The 22,185-nt window shown below is 34.5% G+C and overlaps 2 protein-coding genes across 3 annotated transcripts; one reads left to right on the forward strand and one right to left on the reverse strand.

The window, feature by feature from the left end:
* The first annotated feature begins 10,163 nt into the window (after positions 1-10,163).
* On the forward strand, positions 10,164-16,520 carry LOC108209394 (bZIP transcription factor 16). Of its 2 annotated transcripts, none has more exons than XM_017380270.2 (14): positions 10,164-10,363; positions 10,464-10,519; positions 11,042-11,147; positions 11,281-11,343; positions 11,421-11,498; positions 12,398-12,484; positions 12,570-12,629; positions 12,706-12,875; positions 13,410-13,470; positions 14,774-14,816; positions 14,905-15,188; positions 15,660-15,737; positions 15,839-15,964; positions 16,067-16,520. In XM_017380270.2, exons 3-14 carry the CDS (start codon positions 11,073-11,075, stop codon positions 16,097-16,099), a joined length of 1,158 nt encoding a protein of 385 aa, XP_017235759.1. In that variant the 5' UTR covers positions 10,164-10,363; positions 10,464-10,519; positions 11,042-11,072; the 3' UTR covers positions 16,100-16,520. The 2 variants fall into 2 exon arrangements, with proteins under 2 accessions (XP_017235759.1, XP_063944437.1); XM_064088367.1 differs by having other exon boundaries at positions 10,212-10,363; positions 14,774-14,834; positions 16,067-16,323.
* A 410-nt stretch (positions 16,521-16,930) lies between these two features.
* Positions 16,931-21,294, reverse strand: LOC108209392 (uncharacterized). Its single transcript, XM_017380269.2, has 5 exons — positions 20,584-21,294; positions 19,470-19,506; positions 19,038-19,274; positions 18,486-18,533; positions 16,931-17,697 (listed from the first exon to the last, which is right to left on the reverse strand). Exons 1-5 carry the CDS (start codon positions 20,904-20,906, stop codon positions 17,086-17,088), a joined length of 1,257 nt encoding a protein of 418 aa, XP_017235758.1. The 5' UTR covers positions 20,907-21,294; the 3' UTR covers positions 16,931-17,085.
* Positions 21,295-22,185: the final 891 nt, after the last annotated feature.

Genomic DNA, 22,185 nt, shown 5'->3' on the forward strand with positions numbered 1-22,185 from the left:
TTTTCACTTTCATTATGAAAACTGAAATAAGTAGAATTATATTTGAAATATATTTCCAACAAAAAACTCCGTATTTCTTTTAGTAAAGGTTTTTCTCAAAAGAAAATCACGAGACTTGTTTAGCATAAAAATATACACTAGACAATATAAAAACTAATACTATAAAAACTATTTAATTACATTTCAATACATTATCATATATATATATATATTTCTATAAAAAAATTAGTGATGTTAAAAATAAAACTATATATATACCTTTTCTAAGAAATAAACATAAACAACTATATAAACAAACTATATAAACAATGACAGACATACTAACATTTTTTTTAATTTATAATGTGTTCAATCAGAATTCAAATACAAATTACCATCATATAACTTTTTTTAACTCTAATAATTTTCAACTCTAACATGTTATATTTGAGTACAAACATGAACTATTACTATCCTTTATTAATAAATCTTATATTATCTATTCAAAGACAAATATATTTTTCTCATAAATAAAGATATATGAAATACGAAAAATTTGATATAAAATTAATCAAAAACTGATTATCACATACTAATATTAGAAAAATATTTACAAACAGATGATAAAAATGTTTGTTATTTAGACTTCCGATTTACAATATAAAATATATTATAAAAATAATTTTTTTAAAAAAATATATAACTAATTTAGTTAAATAGTTTTATATTAAAAAAAATTTAAAAATTTTATAATTATTATTATAAAAATAAATTTTTTAAAAAATGATCCTCACAGTCTCGCACATTCAAATCACAACACAAGTATTATATTAAGCCTCTTCCGGCGACTTAGTATCAGTGTTGTAAAAAGCGCATTAAGCGGCCGTCTAAGCGGAATCGGCCCTAAAACACTTCGATTTTATATTAAACGGGAAATTAAGCATTTTCGAAAATTAAGCGGTCGTTAAGCGGTAATTAAGCGGTCAAAATGATGTTGACTTGCTAATTTTTTTAAAAAAATAATTTTGAAATATTAATATTTTAATAATATAACTATAATTATATTATAAAATTAAAAAAATATATTTTATCAAAAATATTAAAAATACATATTCTTAACCCAACATAATATTATTTTTAAATATATTAATATTATAATTAAATATTTAATTATATTTAATTAATCCATTTATTGAACCGCTTAAAATTTCGCTTAAACATCCGTTTTACTGCGCTAGAAGATCCTCCTGTCATTTAGATTCGATTTACGTTTTTCACAACCCTGCTTATTATAACTCAGCCAAGTTGCCAAGTTGGTGATTGTTGGATCAACCCTGGTGTTTCGCAACTATGTAAGGAGCGGGCGAGTGGGAGATCATGTGAGAAAAAGTCTGTTTGTGTTAATGATTGGGTTTTAAATACGCATACCGGATCGTTTTAAATACGCATACCGGATCAGGAAATGTGAAAGATACAGTATTGAGCACGGGAGGGACCGAATAACTTCTTTTGGACAAAATATTTTAACCAAAAAGGTATATACCATTAATAAACTTTTCAAAAGGTATACTCAAATTCAATTATGTAAATATATACGACAAAGATAGATGTATGGGTACAATGAGTCTACCACTCTTCTTACGTGTTCTGAACAAATCGATCTATAAAAAAAAAATATTTGCACCATACGGACCCCGAATTTCATACTTTTAGGAACCTTATAAATTAGGAGTCTTGCTCATTGAGCTCCTCACACATTCAAATTACAACATAAGTATTATATCAAGCATCTCATTCTTCCAATGGCTTATTATAACTCAGCCAAATTGGTGATTGTTGTATCAACCCTGGTGTTGCTGTTTGGGTCACTGCCACAAGGCCATGCAGAGGTGCAACCACAAGCTATTCCAGCTGGTCTACTTAATATAGTTCAGTTCCAATTCACCTCCTTTCTGGCCTGCACCCCCACTGGAAACCCTCCAAGCGGCGGTGGAGTTCCGGGGGTTGCCGGAGCGCTTCTTAGTGGCACGTGCAACGGTGCTAGTGGCAGCCTTGCCACGGCTTTCACAAATGCAACTGGATTTGCTCAGGGTATATTAACTCTTGCAGAAGGTATTGTCATTGATCCTAGCAGAGGAATGCCGTGTTTTCTCCAAGTGCGCCTTCCTCTAATTACCGGAACCACTTGTACAGTGTTCCCTCCCACAGGAATCCTAGAAGCAGCTTTTCAGTTGCTTAGTGTGGTTAACAATCCTCTTGGTGGTCTTGTTGCTATCGTCACCACCGTGCCGTGGGTGTATAGGCCCTAGCCAACAAGGCATGCTTCCCACCCACACCACCAACATCCCATTGGCAAATTATATCTATGTTTAAGCTGGTTCTCTGTGTAAAATAACTATATATCTGCATATGTGCATATGCATGCTCCTACTGCATGCATGTAAGTGTTTCGTGCTTTTAAATGCAGCATGTAATATTATGTTGTGCTATGTTATTTCACTCTATTGATCATAATAAAGAAGAATCAATTAATATCATGTGAAAAGTATAAGTTTATTACTGAAGCTTTGCAGGATTCTGATAATAATGCAGATAAAAATTGAATTTAATAAAAAGGTTCATTATATCAGAAACACAAAAGCAGCTTACTGATTTAAAATTTCATTCTAAGTTCACATTTAAAACATCACATTTCATATATAAAAAAACCATTTACATTACCAGTATAACAGCTTAACAAAGTTATATCTTCCTCAAGTATTTTACTCTAAATTATAGGGGCCGTTTGAGCAAGTTTAAAAAAAGTGATTTTAAAAAATAGAGAAGTGGAGCAGAAGTGAGAAGTAAATAAGTTAATAAAATGTTTGGAAAAGAAGCAGAAACTGTGAGAGAGAAACTATGATTCTCAGCTTCTTAAAAATGCTTGTATTTCTTTACACAAATGAATCAAGAAAAGCAGAAACCAAAAGTAGCTACTTCTGACAAACAAACGGACCCATACTATATCAAAAAGACAAAAGAGTCAATCTGCATGTTCCCCATGTTCAGCTGAGTTCAAAGAGGTGTGACAGGTGTCTGTATAAAGAAGTCATACATCTACCTGTGAGTCTGTGACTGACAACACTAGTGCCGAAAATCTTAGTTTTAATTTATTTTTTGTTTTAATTAATAAAAATATATTATTTTAAAAATTAATTTTAATAATTTTGGATATTAGACATATGAGATTGACATGTAAATTTTAAACCTAAAAGGCGGCGTTTGGAGATGCTTTATTTACCTTTTACTGTTGTTGAAGTGGAGCTTGCACAACAATAGTTAGAATGTTTTTTTTAGCTCAATTTAATAAGTTCAAAGTTGCTTAGTTTTACTTATTCAAATTTGAATACATTGATGCTCTCGTATTTCTTCCTGTAGCAGGTTAAATTAGAAGCCTCAAGTTCTTTTAAATTTTTTTCGACGTGATTCAGATACCTACTTCCGTCATGCACACGCATCCACAATTATCGATCCCCCATAATTCATATACAAAATCAACTATGTAAATTATCGTTGTCGATCGAAAATAAATTAAAGAAAAGTGCATGCGAGAGATGCGATTTAATATACTGTTGTTGTCAGAAGAAACTAGAAAAAGTAAAGGTACTGACTACTGGGTAGGGACCAAATAAAGTACACACATGATCTATTAATTCATGTCAACAATAGTGCAGAGTCCAAGCTGAACAAGTTGAGAGGATACGAATATACGATCATAATTCACGCCTTCTGCAACTTGCAATAACATGCTCTTACATTCGGACGGCACCCATCCATAAACCTAACAAAAAAAAAACTCTATAAATTAGGGCTCTTCCCTCATGCGCTCTCCACATTCAAAAACATAAGCAAACATCTCATTCCTCCAATGACTTATCACAACTCAGCCAAGCCCGTGATAGCAACACTGGCATTGCTATTTGCATCATTGCCCCTAAGCCATGCACGTACTGCTAGAGCCAGGTACGAATCTACTGGCTAACATAACTAAGCTCCAAGTTACCGGCCGCCTTTTCTGCAGCCCCTCTGGCAACCTTCCAGCACCCGGCACTACTTATATTTAAATCAACAATCTTAATTAAAACATTTCATATTAATTGTGACGTTATTATATTATAAATTTTTTGTAAACAATTATGTACACCGGGCACTATTCTGATTCAAGCACTTGCAATATCATGCGATTACATTCAGACCATTCAGCAAGTGCTGTACAGATGTACGGCACCCATCAATAAACCTAACTAAAAAACTCTATAAATTAATCAGGGCTCTCCACAATCAAAAATATAAGCAAACATCTTATTCTTCCAATGCCTTATCACAACTCAGCCGCCAGGCCCGTGGTAGCAACACTGGTATTGCTATTTGCATCATGGCCGCTAGGCCATGCACTGCTAGAGCCAGGTACAAATCTACTGGCTAACATAACTAAGCTCCAAGTTACCGGCCGCCTTTACTGCAGTCCCTCTGGCAACCTTCCAGCACCAGGCAGCGGCAGCCTGGGGGCTGGTGGAACGCTTGTTAGTGGTTCTTGCAACGGTGCTACTGGCGATATTGGCACGACAGCATTAAGTAACACGGGACTTCTTCGAGCTGTTTATTCTCTGCCATTCAGTAATTTATTTGATTCAGTGGCCGGATCGCCATGCAATTTCACCGTGAAGCTTCCTGCCGCCGGAACCACTTGTGAAATGTTTCCGCCCAGAGGAGTCCTCAAAGCAGGTATTAAGTTGGATCGTCTAAATGTTGATGCGGCAGGTGAGATAATGGCCGAAGCTGGCTTGTTGCCCTTTCGGTATCTGCCGGATGAGTAGCCTGCCTGATCAGGCCAACTTAATTATGTATAATAAATTTATACATATATATGACCATATGCAAGTCTATTCGTGCTGCTTGGGATGCCACTTCTGTTGTGAAAAGTATAAGTATATTATTGAAGCTTTGCAGGTTTCTGATAATAATATACAGATAACATTTGAATTTAATAGAAAGATTCATTATATCATAAACACAAATGCAACTTAATTACTGGTTTAAAATTTTATTCTAAATTCATATTTAAAACATCACATTTCATATATAAAAAAACCATTTACATTACGGGGAATATAGTATAACAACTTAATAAAGTTATATCGTCCTTAGGTATTTTAAATTATATATGAAAGAAGACAAAAGAGTCAATACATTAACTTGTGGCTGACAACACTAGGAGTCGAAAATATATTATTATTTAAAAATTATTTTTAATAATTTACTAATATATTAATATTAAAATTTATATTTAATCAATTATAAAAATTAAAACTATTGTTTATTAAAAATTAAAAATTATTATTAACTAATAAATAACAGCAATAGCTATTTCATTTAAGATTAGCAAGAAAAGGGGTGCCAATACCATGTGGCATGACATGAACCGACATTTTTGTTGGCACCCATTGAAGATGTTGAAGTGCTATTAGGTGCCAAGTGAGTTGGTTTTGGGTTGGTCTCAATAATACATAAAAATAAAAATATTGATTTGTGGTTCCAATAACACATAAAATATAGATTTGTGGTTTCAATAATACATAAAATATTATTTCTTTGGAGTGTCAATTGGAGTGTATTTTGAAAGAAGGGTACTACAAATAATTTAGAAGACTGTAAATATAAATAAATAATATTTTGAGTTATGTGTTGAAATTGACACCGCTGGGACAGTGCCGATGCTCTAATGCAACCGAAACATAACCAGTTAAGTACTTTTTTGAGTTTTGGATAGCTATGGTGGCCCCATACAGCAGGACTATCGTATATATACACTCCCCCAACAATTCTTTGTTTATATGGATGAGGTATGAAGTTAATATATTTTTATTACATATATATAAAGTGATTAAATAAATGGATTAATTGAGGACATTTGTTAATAATATTATATTGATAATTTGGTTATTCTTTAATGAATAGCTTTGGAAATAGGGATAAAATAAGATAACAAGATAAAATATTGATATTATTATTTATAAAAAGACAAATCTAAGACAAATCTTAAAAATAATAATATATTAATAATTAACAATTTTGAGAATTTTATAATATTATTTTGCATGGGAGTCACGACTACAGGTCGCTTATATTGGAATTAACTTATTTACCTTTTTCTGTTGTTGAACTCGAGCTTGCACAACAATAGTTGAATAATTTTTTTAGCTCAGTATAACAAGTTCAAAGTTGCTTAATTTTATGTATTAAAATTTGAATACATTGATGCTCTCGTATTTCTTCCTGTAGCTGGATAAATTAGAAGCCTCAAGCTATTGTATCCTTTAAAAAAAAAAAACAAAAAACCTTTTGGCGTGATTCAGATACCTATCTCCGTCATGCACACGCACCACCACAATTATCGATCCCCCATAATTCATATACAAAATCAACTATGTATATTATTGTCGTTGAAAATAAATAAAAGAAAAATGCGAGAGATGCGATTTGATATATTTTTTGTAAGAAGAAACTAGAAAAAGTAATGGGTACTCAGTACTGACTACTGGGTAGGGACCAAATAAAGTACACACATGATCTATCATTCATGTCAACAATAGTGCTAGTGCAGAATATCCAAGTTGAGAGGATACGATCATAATTCACGCCTTCCGCAACTTGCAAAACCATTCAGTAAGTGATCATGTACAGATGTACGGCACCCATCCATAAACCTAACTAAAAAACTCTATAAATTAGGGTTCCTCCTCATGCAGCTCTCCACATTCAAAAACATAAGCAAACATCTCATTCCTCCAATGTCTTATCACAACTCAGCCAAGCCCGTGTTAGCAACACTGGTATTGCTATTTGCATCATTGCCGCTAGGCCATGCACTAGCGCTCCTAGAGCCAGGTACAAATCTACTGGCTAACATAACTAAGCTCCAAATTACCGGACGCCTTTACTGCAGTCCCTCCGGCAACATTCCACCAGCACCAGGCAGCGGCAGCCTGGGGGCTGCCGGCACGCTTGTTAGTGGTTCGTGCAACGGTGGTACTGGCGACCTTGGCACGGTAGCATTAAATACTACGGGATTTCTTCTAGGTCTTTTTTCTCTGCCATTCAGTATTTTATTTGATTCAGTGGCAGGACCGCCATGCAATCTCATCGTGAAGCTTCCTGCCACCGGAACCACTTGTGAATTGTTGCCGCCCAGAGGAATCCTCATAGCAGGGATTCGGTTGGTTGGTCTAATTGTTGATGCGGCAGGTGAGATCATTGCCCAAACTGTCTTGTTGCCGTTTCAGTATCTGCCGGATGCGTAGCCTGCCTGATCAGGCGAAGTTATGTAACCTGATTATTTATGTAAAATAAATGCATGACTATGTGCATGCATGCAAGTCTATCCGTGCTGCTTTGAACGCAACTTCAGTTATTATGTTGTTTAAATTTCACTGTAATGACAGGGGAACTGGCCATATGTTTGCACTCTGAACATGTATAATGATTAATGACCCGGTATATACATTCGCAGGGAGCTTGTAAACTGCATGCAAAACAAAGATTTGGTATCTTCTCACATAATTGCTTAATCCGAGAATTCGAGACAATCCTCAATTATTTTATAATAGTGATAACATCTTTTATATAGATTAACGTTTTATGTTGCGGATAAAAACATTAAGTATGAAATAAATTATACATTTCGAAGGAAAAAACAGCGACTAAAAGATTTCCAGGAAATATGCATGTTATATGTGAAACATGCATATTCGGTCCTCTTATTTTTGTTCCACTTCTTTATTCACAAAAATCAGGGATTAAATATTAAATTGATGATGGAAATTCGAAAAAGATAACAGTAATTTGTTTATCAATTTCAATGACCATCGTTTAAATTATTAAAATCATAATGAAATATAAATAAAATGTAACTAAAAAAGAATTGAACAATCGGACAAGAGCTGGCTAGGTAGAAAATTAAAATATACAGGATTTGGAAGGGCTTTTAATTTGATTCGTTGCACAAGTGATTAGAAACAATTCATATGTTGAACAGATCGAGTTGGGAGAGTACGTAGTGAATAGGGACCAAATGGGGTGGACACGCTGGGACCGCTTGGTGGCGTGAGTGATTAACGCCGGATATCGGAGGGAAAAAGGCATAATCTTTTTCAAAGTACACCGAAGAGATGATGGCGATAGCTTTGTTTCTTACCAATATCCCTTTTAATGGGATATATATATTGTCAGACTCCCTGCAGGAACCATAGAGAAATGCTGGTATGATCTCTAGTTCTGTTAGAATCTGACCAAGTATTTATCCGGTTCTTGATACAATACTTATGTGAGTTAAAGTTATGAATCATAATCAAGGTTTGGGTAAAATAAATAAGTTCTTGTCAACCTAAGTCCAGAATTTTTGGTTTAACTGCAGGTTGACTGGAATTATTTTAGTGTCCTTGCTAATCCTTAAGCTAACTAGTCACTATCTCTGAGGTGTAAAAATTTATAATTCATGCATTAATTCAGGAAATAAGATGCAACACGGTAAAGGAAATAGCAATACATACACACATATATATTCAAGATATGTAATATAGAGTAAAGTTCAATGGAGTACACAATATATTGGAGTATTGGAGTACAAAGTTGGATAAAATGTAATCTATTCATCTAAATTTTAATTTTTTTTGTTCAATAATATTTGTAAACATTTAATAACCTGCACATTATGTTCTACACAACATAAACATGGTAATCAAAAGGTAGAATAATGACTTTTATAAATTACGGGACTCTATGTTCTGCAATATAACTAATAAGCAGAACAATAATGTTAATACTTGTTAAAGTTGAAGGATATTAAAGATTGATAGACAATTATGTGCAAGACAACTTATAAATGATAGATTGTATATAAATTTGTATAATCAAATATATTATTTATGATTAAACTAAAAAATTAAGACTTGTACTCCAATACTCCAATGTTTTTGTGTACTCCATAGAACTTAACTCATGTAATATATATATGAATGAAGTACATGAATTGAAGTTGGTTATCAAAATTCTGTTTCATAATAATAGCTAGGGAAAAAAAAATTAACAAGTAACAATCACTTGTTTCGCAACTAATAATTCTTACGTGTAGTTGAATTTTATCCATTTTTATCGGAAACACCTTACAAAGATTGTGACAGTTCTAGCAAGAGAGACAGAAAAATATTCAAGGCTGTCAAAGACGGCTCTTTGGTTGATAAAAATAAATACGGATATGATAATATTTAAAGAAATACAATATTATGTTTTACATTCTGATATATTTTTTTTTTTACAGAGTTTTCATCTTTTGATAATAATTTGTTACATCTTTAATATTAATACGATAAGCACTTTTTTCCATGTAGCTGAAATAAGCCGATCCCTAAAAAACTTCTTATCAATTCGGTATTACATTTTTTAACTGTCTTGTTGTTACCTGAGTTACGTCCGTTTTCACGGGAAAAAAATAAACTACTAGATCTTATTATCATTTTCTTGTTTTTTTTTGGTGATATTATCATTTTCTTGTTAAGTACTTGAATTGTGTGTCTTTTTTAGTTTGGGCTCAATCAACTTAGTGGGCTCCGAAATTTATTAAGTGGATTCCCAAATCTTTCAAGGTGGATTCAATATAATTTTATTAATATTAAATCCGAGCTTAAGTGATTTTTCGATGAGAGTTGATTTAGTAATCTTCCATTATTAATACACTGTTATTGAATTGGAATATTAAATATTAAGATATTCAAAAATTATTTTCAAATATTTTTTCTAAAATTTTAGTTTCTCATATATAATTAGGTTCTACATAGATTATTTAATTAAAATTAAAATTATCCGTATACCTCTCATATTATTAAACATTTGAGAACAAAATTAAATAAAATTTGAGATATCTCATTTTAGTCTAAAACTAATTGTCAAACAAATGCTTACAAGTTACTATGAACGACCGCATTACAATTCTCATCATGGACGAAATATCACCTTTTTCCAGCTGACGTCACCTTAAGCAACACTATTGAATATTCATCCCAAGCCCCCGACCCGGATCCGGAGTTGCCAGTTGCAAGACACCTGGCATCCAACTAAACAAATAATTACCAGCTGTTAAAACCACTCGAAGATTCAATCATCCGTTAAAACCAAAACAAAACAAAAATCAAGTGCGTGAGAGAGACGAGAAACAAAACGACTAGACTCTCTTTCTCGCTCTGCGAATTTTACCTACCCAGCCATCTTTACCTGTGATTTCTAACCCTAATTTACTCCCCCTGATTCACACTCTCGCTTTCTTTCATCTCTATTATCCTCAAATCTCCACGTACGTATATTCATATATTGTGATTGTTTTTTTTTAATTGATCTCACTTTTGTTTTCTACTTAGCTTGTTTGTTTTATTGACAAGTGTTGTTTTTTGCAGTTGATTTAGAAGCGGGAATTTTGGATTTTGATTTGGTTAGCTCGTGTTGGTTGACGGTAAATTGAAATTTATTATTTATCAGCTTTTAGGAATTTGTTTGTGAATGTTTGAGCTTAATTCGAGCTCGTGAATGTTTCTGTTGAGAAATTCGATTTAGTTTTGGTGGAATTTGATGATTTACTGGAAATTAGGGTTTTATTTTTAACTTAATGATTGATTTGTGTTAGGTAGTTGGAATTGGGGGATTCTTGTTTATTTTAAGGGAGCTGATTTTACTATAAGTGAAATTTCCGCACGAAGTTATAAATAATGCATTTTTATCTATTTTGAATTGCTAAAGGAGGCGATTAGAAGAAATTTTGGAACAAGGAGTGTTTGTTATGTTGAATTGTAGATGAGAGGATAGTGAAAGTTTTTTAGATCGCAAATCCTTAAGGGAATAATGCATTTTTTTGTTTTTTGTTGGGATGTTGTATACCAGGCTTTATACATGGGGTTTTAAGGGTATACATTTGTTGTTAATGGTAAACTATATAGATGGTTTAAGTGCTTAATATGATGCAATTCATATTCTGCAGGATGGTTTCTAGGGAGTAATCCGTGTAGATTATGGGCAGTAGTGGGATGGATAAATCACCCAAGGATGTAAAAGAGGCTAAAGAGCCAAAGACCCCTACTTCTCAGGTAAACCAATGGTTTTCATGAAGCTTCTACGAGTTCTTTACATACATAATTATACATTTTTAATTTGTTCTTGTCATACCGTGTCTGTTGTTACAACTATCAAATTACATTAGGGTTTCCTGGTAATGTACAGGAGCAGGTATCATCTGCTGCTGCTGCTGCTGGCCCTGTTACTCCAGATTGGTCTGGGTTTCAGGTTTACTTCCTAAACATTTGTTGTCAATAAAAATTGTAGAAACTGTTTCCAGCCTAATTGTTTCTTTGTTTTTTCAGGCATATTCTCCGATGCCTCCACATGGGTATATGGCGTCAAGTCCCCAAGCTCCTCATCCTTATATGTGGGGAGTTCAGGTATATTTAGAATTTCAGTGTCATCATAATTTGTTTGTGCCTTATTATGTACAAAAGTTTACCTAGGATATATATCATCTATCTTATCTTATAAGAGAAAGTAAAAAAAAATTGATTTGAATCTATTAGTTGTTCTGCCACCTTAAAGAATATTCATTTTTAGTGTAATTTATTACTACTTCAGTAGCAGGCACACTTCTTCTTCCTAAACAGTGATATAAATATGAAACAATTTGAAAGAATGACTCTGTGATGCTGACTTGGTTGATATTTAGAAGTGGTGGCCACCTCATTTCAGTCAGTGAGTGACTCTGGTTTATAATTTTCTGAGTATTATGTCAGGAATCCTCCCTCTTATAAGTACTGTTAGTCACTTGATATAACTTTCGTAGATCCTATCTGTTACTGCTTATTGACCTTTAAAATGAACTGCATTATATATTCGTACAATATATGATTATGTGCATATTCTTACTAGGCTTCGGTGCGCAAGTCTAATTCTATTACTTTAACAGTTTGTGAACCAGATGGCATGTTTGCCCTCAAGTGCAATATGCAAATGACTCTAAGAACGTAGGAGAACTTGATTGGACCAGTAATGTACTCGATATATAAATGTATCTCATTAAATCCTTGTATATGAACAAAAAAAGAATACATAACAATGTTCAGATATGTAGGAAGGGATTATTGGATGACGTTCTTTTATAACATCTTAAAAAACCATGATAGTGCATGTTGCCAGCATGTGCAATAATCTGGTGCCTTCTAGTGGGATTTCATAATACCTCAATGACTTTATGGGGATGGTCAAAGCTTTTCAAATCATATTCGAAATCTGGTGCCTTATAAAACCCTGAGTTATTAATAATATCTTTTTTATTATTGTTTATGTGCAGCACATGATGCCACCATATGGCACTCCGCCACATCCATATGTTATGTATCCCCATGGTGGAATATATGCACACCCTTCTATGCCTCCGGTAACTTATGTTTAATTGTAGGTACTGTGATTGGCTAGTTCCCTTGTCTTCTAGTAGACTAACGTTTTGCAAACCAAATCACCAGGGATCTTATCCATTCAGTCCTTTTGCGATGCCTTCTCCTAATGGTGTTGCCGAGGCCTTTGTGAGTTGCTTAGATTTGTTCTTTTCTTCTTTAAATTGTTCAACTGGACTGCTTGAAGAATGACATCTTCGTACAGGTTAATACACCTGGGAGCACAGAAGCAGATGGGAAGGTGTCCGAGGGGAAGGAAAAATTGCCTATCAAAAGGTCAAAGGGTAGTTTGGGCAGTTTAAATATGATTACGGGCAAAAACAGTGAAGGTAGTAAAACATCTGGGGCACCTGCCAATGGAGGATACTCCAAAAGGTATATTTGACAGTTCTAATAGGCTTATCCTCTGTTGTCTTTGGACACTTGACGAGAAGTATTTGAACGGATACTCATTTGTAAGGCATATAAGCCTAAATTGTCAAAAAAAGAAATAAAAAAATAATTCATTAGTTGTGTTTCTTTAAATAATTCTTACTTCAGGTTGAGGTGATAAGCATCTAATATGACTTGTGTTCGTAACTCACCGCTCAAATATTTAATACCATCTCAACTCTAATAACGGGAAAAACATGATCTGTACTTATTCTTTGGTAAGAAAATTTACCAAGGACCGCAGGGTTCCACTATTTTCCTTCTTTCTAGATCCTGTTGAATCTTAAGCTTATATATGGTGCATAGTGTATATCTACCCGCCCTTTCTTTTTGGTGAAGTTGGTACTGGAGTACTGAAGGTGTTTGTCAATTGTCATTGTACCATAAATGATTATTTTGGGTATTAGAAGCCATTATGCTTATATATTTTGCGTAGTGATAATTTATAATGATTCATTTGGTCTACTGAATTTGAAGCGGTGACAGTGCTAGCGATGGATCAACTGAGGAAGGAAGTGATGATGCAAATTCTCAAAATGTATGTACAGTGTAAGCTTATAAGAATATCTGCATATAAATGCTTTTATTTGTGCATTTGATTATTGGCATTGTTAATTGGTAACATTGTGTTATGTATTGAATAAAGAAATACAGTTTATGGTCGGCTCTTGTAGTCTTAGGATTACTTGTCTGTGTATTGTAAGCATCATTGATATAATGAATCGGGATGCATAGTAAATTAGTACTAACTGCGTTTCGTTTTTCTGTATCAATTTTTTTTATGCTTAGATTTTGCCCCCATTTTCTATTCCTGTACAAATATCATTAGGTGTTGTATGTGCAATGATTTTAGTGCTTAATGAATCCAACAATTCTTTATATGTATGTATATATATGGGAAATAGGCTTGAGGGTGACTTCAGGACCGTAACTTGGTTAAGAGCAAGAGAAACAAATCACTGCTTATGCTTCACTTCAGATGATGAAAGTGTAGCTTTCTGTCCATATTTTCCTCTGCGTCACCATCTTTCCTCTTCCATGACAACTCTCGCCACTGCCTAATTTTTCGAACCCTAATAGTCTAATACACTGTAATTTTGTAAGACCAGTCAATTTGTGGTCGTCAGAATTACGATTGGGTGCTTCATCCTATCCAAGCCTAATTCTATGTTTGTCTGCATAGTCTGCCCTTCAAAATGAATATTGGGTGTTTCATCTCATCCAACCCTAAATTTCTGTTGGTCTGCATAGTCACCCGATAGCAATATTGAGGCCCTTTTAATGGCCCAACTGGATATATTACTGCCTCCTTGGTGTCAATCATTACTCCAGTATGGATGTAAATTTTAGCTGACGAGACAACCCCAATTCTTAAGAAGTGAAGAAGATGAATAAATAAATCACAAGTTGGTTAATAGAACATACAGTGCTGTCTAGCTAATGCAAGATCAGTAGGGGCCTTGAAGTTGAACTAGTCTAGAAGCTGAGTTTTTTATGTTGCAAATTTGGCATATATTGGAGTATTCTTAAATAGTTTTTTTTTGGTTTCATTTATATAAAGGTTTCTTTCTTCTCTGATGTCTTTTCCTACTAGGGCTCTGTTACATTGAAATAATGTAAAATCTCTGATTTGATTATGAGTTACATCTAGCATTATTACATAAAGCGTCAGCAACACAACTTAAAGCTGCTTGTGTAATACTATGTTGATCCCCAAAATATTACATGGAAACTATATTTGATCATATTATTACTTCCACACACACACACACGTGTGTGTGTGTCTATATCACTTTGGTAATAGTTCTCTTTACCATTTATTTGTACATGATATTGCACAGGACTCACAAATCAAGTCAGGAAGCAGGCAAGATTCTCTGGAAGGTGTGCACCTTGCTAATGGTATAAAACCTTGTAAATATTATTGCAGTGATAATTGTCGCTAAAGGAGCATCATAATGCTTTGCTCCAGGTGAAGCATCTCAGAATGGAAGCGCACATGGTTTGCAGAATGGACAAAATGCAAGTCACACATTGGTTAACCAACCAATGTCGACTGTACCAATTTCAGCAGGTGGTAGTGCAGGAGTTATTCCTGGTCCCACAACCAACTTAAATATTGGTATGGATTATTGGGGTGGTCCAACTTCATCCGCTGTTCCTGCAATGCGTGGGAAGGTACCTTCCCCTCCTGTTACCGGCGGAATAGTTAGTGGGGGAGCTAGAGATAATGTGCAGCCACAGCTTTGGCTACAGGTTCTGTCACACTAGATCTTACTGGCTAAATTTATTTTCTGCTTGTTTTACAGTTGGCTGGCTTGTAGATACAAAGAAAAAAATGTGCCAACTGCTGTAAGCCTGTAACTACACATGTAATACAAACATTTTTTAAACTTGCCGAGCTCTTATGAGACTTGACTACAATGACATCATAGTAGTACATGTCTCTACCTTGTTTCTTTATCACTCCTGATCCATGGCTTATCTTCAAAACTTCTTGCAGTTTTTCAGATAGTTTAATTTCTATATGTATAATCATATGGCAGTTTCTGATTTAATAAAAAAAATATTTATTATTATGATTATTGTGTCTCCTTTTTTTTTTTTTAAGTGTGGCAAATCTCCATTATAAATGAAAATAAATGTTGTTAATTAATGTGCATGTGATTTTCAGATATAAACAATCTCTATAATCATCTTATTTTATGCTTTGTTTTTCATATTCAGGATGAAAGGGAGCTCAAGAGACAAAGAAGAAAGCAGTCTAACAGGGAATCTGCTCGCCGATCCAGGTTACGAAAGCAGGTAGAATTGCAGGGTGTAGTTTTCAATATAATATATACCAGTGCATCTGTTTGTATATCTGGTAGTTTAAGGTTGTCTTATGCTTTATTAATGGGAGTCAGGCGGAATGTGATGAGCTGGCGCAGCGTGCTGAAGTTTTAAAAGAAGAAAACGCATCCCTTAGAGCTGAGCTGAGTCGTGCTAGTAATGAATACGAGCAGGCTCTGGCACAGAATGCACTTCTCAAGGTATAGATCAATATCATTTGCAAAGAGTGTGTTTAGTATGGAAAATAATTTTCGTCACAAAGCATGCAATATGTTATTGCCCTTTTGATTTGATTTTTGCAGGAGAAAATTGGGGTTCCTGGGGAAGAAGATTAGTGGCCTGGTAGAAGTGACCAATGTCAAGAAACTGGTCATACAGAGCCTGTTCCTCTGTGAAGATTTATATTGAGGGGCCTACCTAACCATTTAGTAACAAGTAGAAGTCCTTATTTACATATGTAGTTCAAAATTAATTAAAGCTGACCATCTCATAGTCTCAGGATCCATATATGGAAGATATTTGATATAATCATTCTCTTCTCGACTGTTCTTTTTAAGTCGTAGAACAAGAATGGTATGTAGAGTGTGTAATCTGTTTAACACCCTTAATCTGTTGGGAGAATAGGGTGTTCTGTACCAAATATTTGTTGTGTTCTTGTGGAATAATAACAGAGTAGACTCATAAGTATTTGCAGGGGAATACATCTGTTTGCTTGTTCTAGACTATTTTAATTTAATTTGATATTTTTTGGCTGAATTTATGTACCAAATTGTCTGCAAGTAGTGCCGAATTTGATTATTGGTGCAACTTTATGTCTTGACTCTTAATGGAACCGTGTTTTAGAGCAAAGTTTCGATTTACTTGGGGTTCCAAAATATTATAATTTTTTTTTTAATAAGTGCAAAATTAGAATGCAGATGCTGACCCAGTGAAAACGAGTCTTGTTTTGACTCAGAGAGTCATGGGATTCAAAGCTCACCCCAACCTAATCGAAGAGAAAGTGTGAAAATCCATATACTATATGTACGTCAATCTTTACACCACCTGCCCATTTTGCAACAAAATGCTGCAGCATTCCATCATGTAGAAAATTCTAATAACTGTTGTAACCCTAACAAATAAATATAACAAGAACAAACTAACGGTAAACCACTGCTACGGAAACATTAATTGAAATTGTGTTTCTTTTTGATTAACAGTTTCTAAGTGCACACTTCAGACAGTTCGACAAGATTTAAAAAAAATCTCTATACAGACAAATTAGTTTTAACTTATACTCTTCCTGCTCAATTATACCAATATGTATACCCACCATAATTTATCAGCAGCATGGCAAACTTATGCACCAGCATGAACATCTTACACCACACGAACATTTTGTCAAACCAGGTTTAAAACAATCTGGACATTGTGGTTTGCATCCTCGGCTTTTAGATCCCGAGAAACAATTGAAGCAACTCAAACATTTGAAGCAGCTACAACTCGAGCATTTGAAGCAGCTACAACTTGAGCATTTGAAGCAGCTACAACTTGAACATTTGCAGCTAGGAGCTGAACATTCTAGGCAGCTAGGTTTTGAACAATGAAAACAGCTACAGCTAGGTTTCAAGCAATGTAAACAGCTAGGCGTCAAACATTTAAGGCATTTGGGCCACCTTAACTTGATTCCGCAGCAGCAGCAATTGGCAGAATTTGCAGCTTTAGCATTTTCTCCTTTTGGTAAATTGAGAGTCTGGCGAATCTTTTTCAGGCGGATCTCAGTGGTCATGTTTTCCATATCTTGCACAAACTTGCAGAGATGGTGGATGTAGTCTGGGTAGAGCTCCAGGTTGCAGTGACCACCACCTTTAATCCACAAGGGCTCATAAGGGTCTCTGGCCATTTTCCATAGTCCATCGCCATGTAACCAATTTACAACATCATCTTCGGTACCCTGGGAAAGGGTAGAAAGGAAATTCAGGCATTGACTATGATAGAAAACAGAAAGCTTAGAGGACGCGATTTTGAAGAAATGCAGTTTCTACAAAATTTCAAATGATATAAAATTAACATCTAGACACTTGGATCCAATTAAGCAGATCTATAGATGGGAATGGTTTTAATCATATCCAACCATGAACCACCTATGAGATATGAGACCTATGATATATATATATATATATAAGACCAATGACAGGGAAGTAGTTTTATGTCACAGACATTTGTTTGCTTATGTAGGATAAGTTCTTCTGTCTTACTGTTTAATCATATCAAATAAATTCTTCAAATCATGAAAATATAGTAAATAATGCATATCATTACATCCTGAAGAAAGAGTTCAATTGATGAATTCTTACAAACAGCTTTTATATCCCAGTCTGCCTAAATCCACAATAACTCCACCAATAATGAAGTGAAACCATGTGTAATAATGTATTAGTAGATAACCACTTAAGAACACATGAACAGGTAATATATGTTGATAACCATTTAACATGTGCTTAATGGATAGTACCTAGCACATTTAAAGAATATTCGGTGTTGTTAAAAGGCATTGTATAGTTGCAACTGTCAAGTAACTGCCTAAAGTTCGGCAAGAAATTTGTTTCCCTTCCACTAATCTTTGTAACCACAAAAAGATAGATGTACAGGCACAAGTGTTGAAGTATTCAGATGAAGTGGGTAAACAAAGTAGCAGATAAATTCAGAGCTACAACATTTGAAAAAACAAGGATTACTTACATGAATCACTAGCACCGGGGACTTCACTTTCCGTATTTTGTTTATGTTCTGCAGAATCAGACAATTTGATGTGTTCAGGATGCAGATGAAGATACTAAAAATACATGCAGAGTAAAAAAAAAGAATGTAGGTTCACTGTATTCACCCAATACTATTCATCAATCAAAAACATACCCATTAATGAAACAAATATCACACAGTGTATAGCAAACATCATATAGGACATAAAAATACAGCTTCTTTGAAACAGAATTTTATATAAAACAAAAAAGTAACATGAGTTTTATTTCTCAATGGAAACTATCCGAAAACTGGTGTTAGCTTTACCTACCCATTTCATCAATTTCTTCATTTTTGCAGCTTTAATATTAGAGCACCCAACAAAAGAAGATGATAACAACATATCCATCAAAATTATTTAATGCTATTATGTTCTGATAAAAGACTGAGAGAAAAAAAAAACACCTTAATAAATCCACAATGAGATTTGTGCCAGCTCAATATTAAGTTGGCTTGTGCGAAGGTATTGAAACCAGGAAAAGATATACTCACCCTATAGATGTCGAAACAAAGTGTGCAGTTCACATGGCAGAGTACGCGAAGACCAGAAAGAATAGCACTATGCAGAACTACACCTCTTAACCTTGGCAGCCTAGCTGCCAAATGGAGAGTCGGTCCACTACCAACAGACTGCCCATATAAGATTATATCTTCTTGACTAACCCCGTATTGAGTCTCAAGACACTCATAGACTGCCTCTATGTCTGCGTATGTGTTATGTTCACTTGGCTGAACCAAAAAAGAAAAATTAGCAACCATCATGTCTAGAGTACATTACATGCTAGATGAATCAACGCAATTGATAAAACAATTAACTTGATTAAGGAAGCTGTAGACTTGATAAAAAAATTAAATTGACAAACTCAAGTGTGATAGGATTTTCGATAATGATGCCTATTCCAATTTAACCAAGCCACTCCCTACCTTGCCAGAAGAAGCTCCATACCCAGAATAATCATATCTGCAAATGGAAAATGAGACTTTATATAATGAGACAGTGAAAGTAAAATGCATTATAACAATAGAAATCTCGCCTACACAGGAACACAGATAGATAAATACACAAGAACACAGATAGTTAAACATCACGTAGAATAGTGATCAAGTACTAGTTAAAATTCCCAGTTATCCCTGTTAGATGACAATTAATGCATCTTAAATACAACTAGAAGGACTTGATCAATACTGTAACTTCTTAAAGGACACATACAACACTAGCTAGTACCAAGTTTTGCAGATTATCTTTCAACTTCAAGCAACATTATGTGGAATACAGTTGAATGCCATTGCTTAAAAAGAACAGTTAAAACACAGGGTGTAAATAAGATAAGTCATACTGTAACTCTGTAAGTAATAAGCTCAAGAACAACTGTAGCTGAAAAGACAACAAGATTGCCAGATAAAAAGCTAGGAGATATATTTGGCGTAAAGCACAACTCCCAACAAAAAGCACACAGTAGAATACTCATATGCACGCCCTATTCTTTTTGTAAGTGTCTAGATGACCATAACTAAGTAAACAACACAAAGCAAATAGCCTAAAAAGGTGTAGTAACAAGAACTGGTCAATAACATAACTCTGAGGCATTAAAATCAACCCATTTAGTTGAAACAATGAAAACCCCTTGAGATTAAGTACCTGGATAAAGAGATAATCTTAACATAGCTAGCATAAAAGTGTAGATCTAAAAACTTGCCACTAGACTCAGAAAAGGTTGTGTTTTTTCATAAACTAATTTATGATAAAAGCTGTAAGCTCATAAACAGAAACCCATAACATCAAATAAAGAAGCTGAGTTTCAACTTTTAAATAAAAAAGTGACATTTTACCAAACCCCGTGAGAGAGACATCTCACAAATCCATATACACACACACACAAGATTCACCATATCCGAACCAAGATTTTCACAATCAACTCAAATATAAAAAAGATCCAAAATTTAAGCAAACCCATGTAGTTACAAGATTCACTGTATCCAAAACCAAGATTTTCACCAAATAATCAAAACAATGAATAAAAATGAAATCTTTACAAACCCAATAAGATTGACTCTGAGATTAGCCTTGAGTTGAACAAAGAGGTCATAAAGCTGGCCCAGATCAGCAGCATTTCCATGGGAGTAAAGCAAAGTGAGTCTTGCAAATGGGTTTTTGAAGTAAAAAGCTACAATCTTGTTGCCCCTTTTAGTCTTGAGTGACAAAACATCAAGTGAGCCATCATCACAATAAGGTATAGTCATAGACGACGTCGTCGAGACAGCAACAAGCTTCCCATCATCTCGTTTCTTGACCTGATAAGTAGGTGGTGAGGGAGGAAAGAATGCAAAATTTGAAGCTAGTTTAGATATAAAACAGCCCATTTGCCACAACCCAAATGACCCAACTCATCCAAACAGAAAAAATAGTGTGCAAGTGTCTTTGTGTATGTGTTTTGGTAGAGATTTTAAGTGGGGTTTTAGTGTTTTTGTAAGGTATGATTTGGGGAGTGAAAAAGATTTGATTTTTATGAAAGGGTTTGTCTTGGAAACTGGGAAAATGAAGTTGGTTTCAAAGGGGTGAGTTTGTGTTTGGAGATTATGTAAGAAAGTTTTGATTTTTAGGGTTTGTTTGGGAGAGATTTGAATAAAATTAGGGATTTAGAAAGAGTGTTGTGTTGGGTTTGGAAGTGAAGTGAGGGAAGTGAGTGAGAGTTGAAGAGGAGGTTGTGTATCGTAGTTGTAAGTTGTGTGATGTACTGTTGAAGGTGGCAGTAGTGTTGTGTGTATAGTTGTATTATTTATTCAAGGAGGTTGTGTGTTTTGGTACTTGCAAGTTGCAATCTGAGAAATTGTTATGGGGGATTTTGGACTAATGGACTGTTGCTTTTGCATTATGCAACAACAAACATCTATATCTATATCTATATCTATATAATCCTAATTTGTGAATACAAAGGATTTGGATATTGACTTAAATTACCCTTCCTCATTTTTAGCAGTCCATACAAAATAAACACTATTTCTGTCCTTTTGCCCTTCGATGGATACTCCAGACTGCGATGGGTCGTACCCGGCTTCAGTACAGTGCTTTTTCAAAGGATCCGGAATGACCCGTTTCAATACGGGTGGAACCATTCTTTGGGTTTTCAATAGATGCAGTTATCAATCTGTTCCTATAATTTAGCCGTGTGATTTGATTTGCAGACATTCAAATTGGGTAGTTAATTGGCCACATTTTCATTTTGATCTGTTTTCCTCTCCCGTTTCATTTTTGATGCAGGATAAAGGAGCCGTTGTTTCAATGAAGAATCCTCTGATCAATGGAAAAGGTTCGTCTGCCACACCTAACGGCACGCTCTGTTTTTGTTACATTTCAGGCTAGGTTTTTCAAGTAAACGAGGATATTTCGTACATCGATCGGATGATGGGTTTAGCCCACTTGATGCTTATGATATATATGTCAAAATGGCTTCTCATATTTTTTTTTCTCCGACTGGATCGTCATACTGACAGTACATTTGTTCCGGATGATAACATATTACATCGATGACTATGTGTGATCTTGACATTGCTACAGGTATCGTGCTCATCTTTAGTTTCCTTTATCGACTTCAATTCGTCGTTAACTGGTGACGACGAATATCTCCTTTGTGCTGTGCTT

Source organism: Daucus carota, chromosome 2 (assembly GCF_001625215.2).
Source record: "Daucus carota subsp. sativus chromosome 2, DH1 v3.0, whole genome shotgun sequence".
NCBI classification, from domain to species: Eukaryota; Viridiplantae; Streptophyta; class Magnoliopsida; order Apiales; family Apiaceae; genus Daucus; species Daucus carota.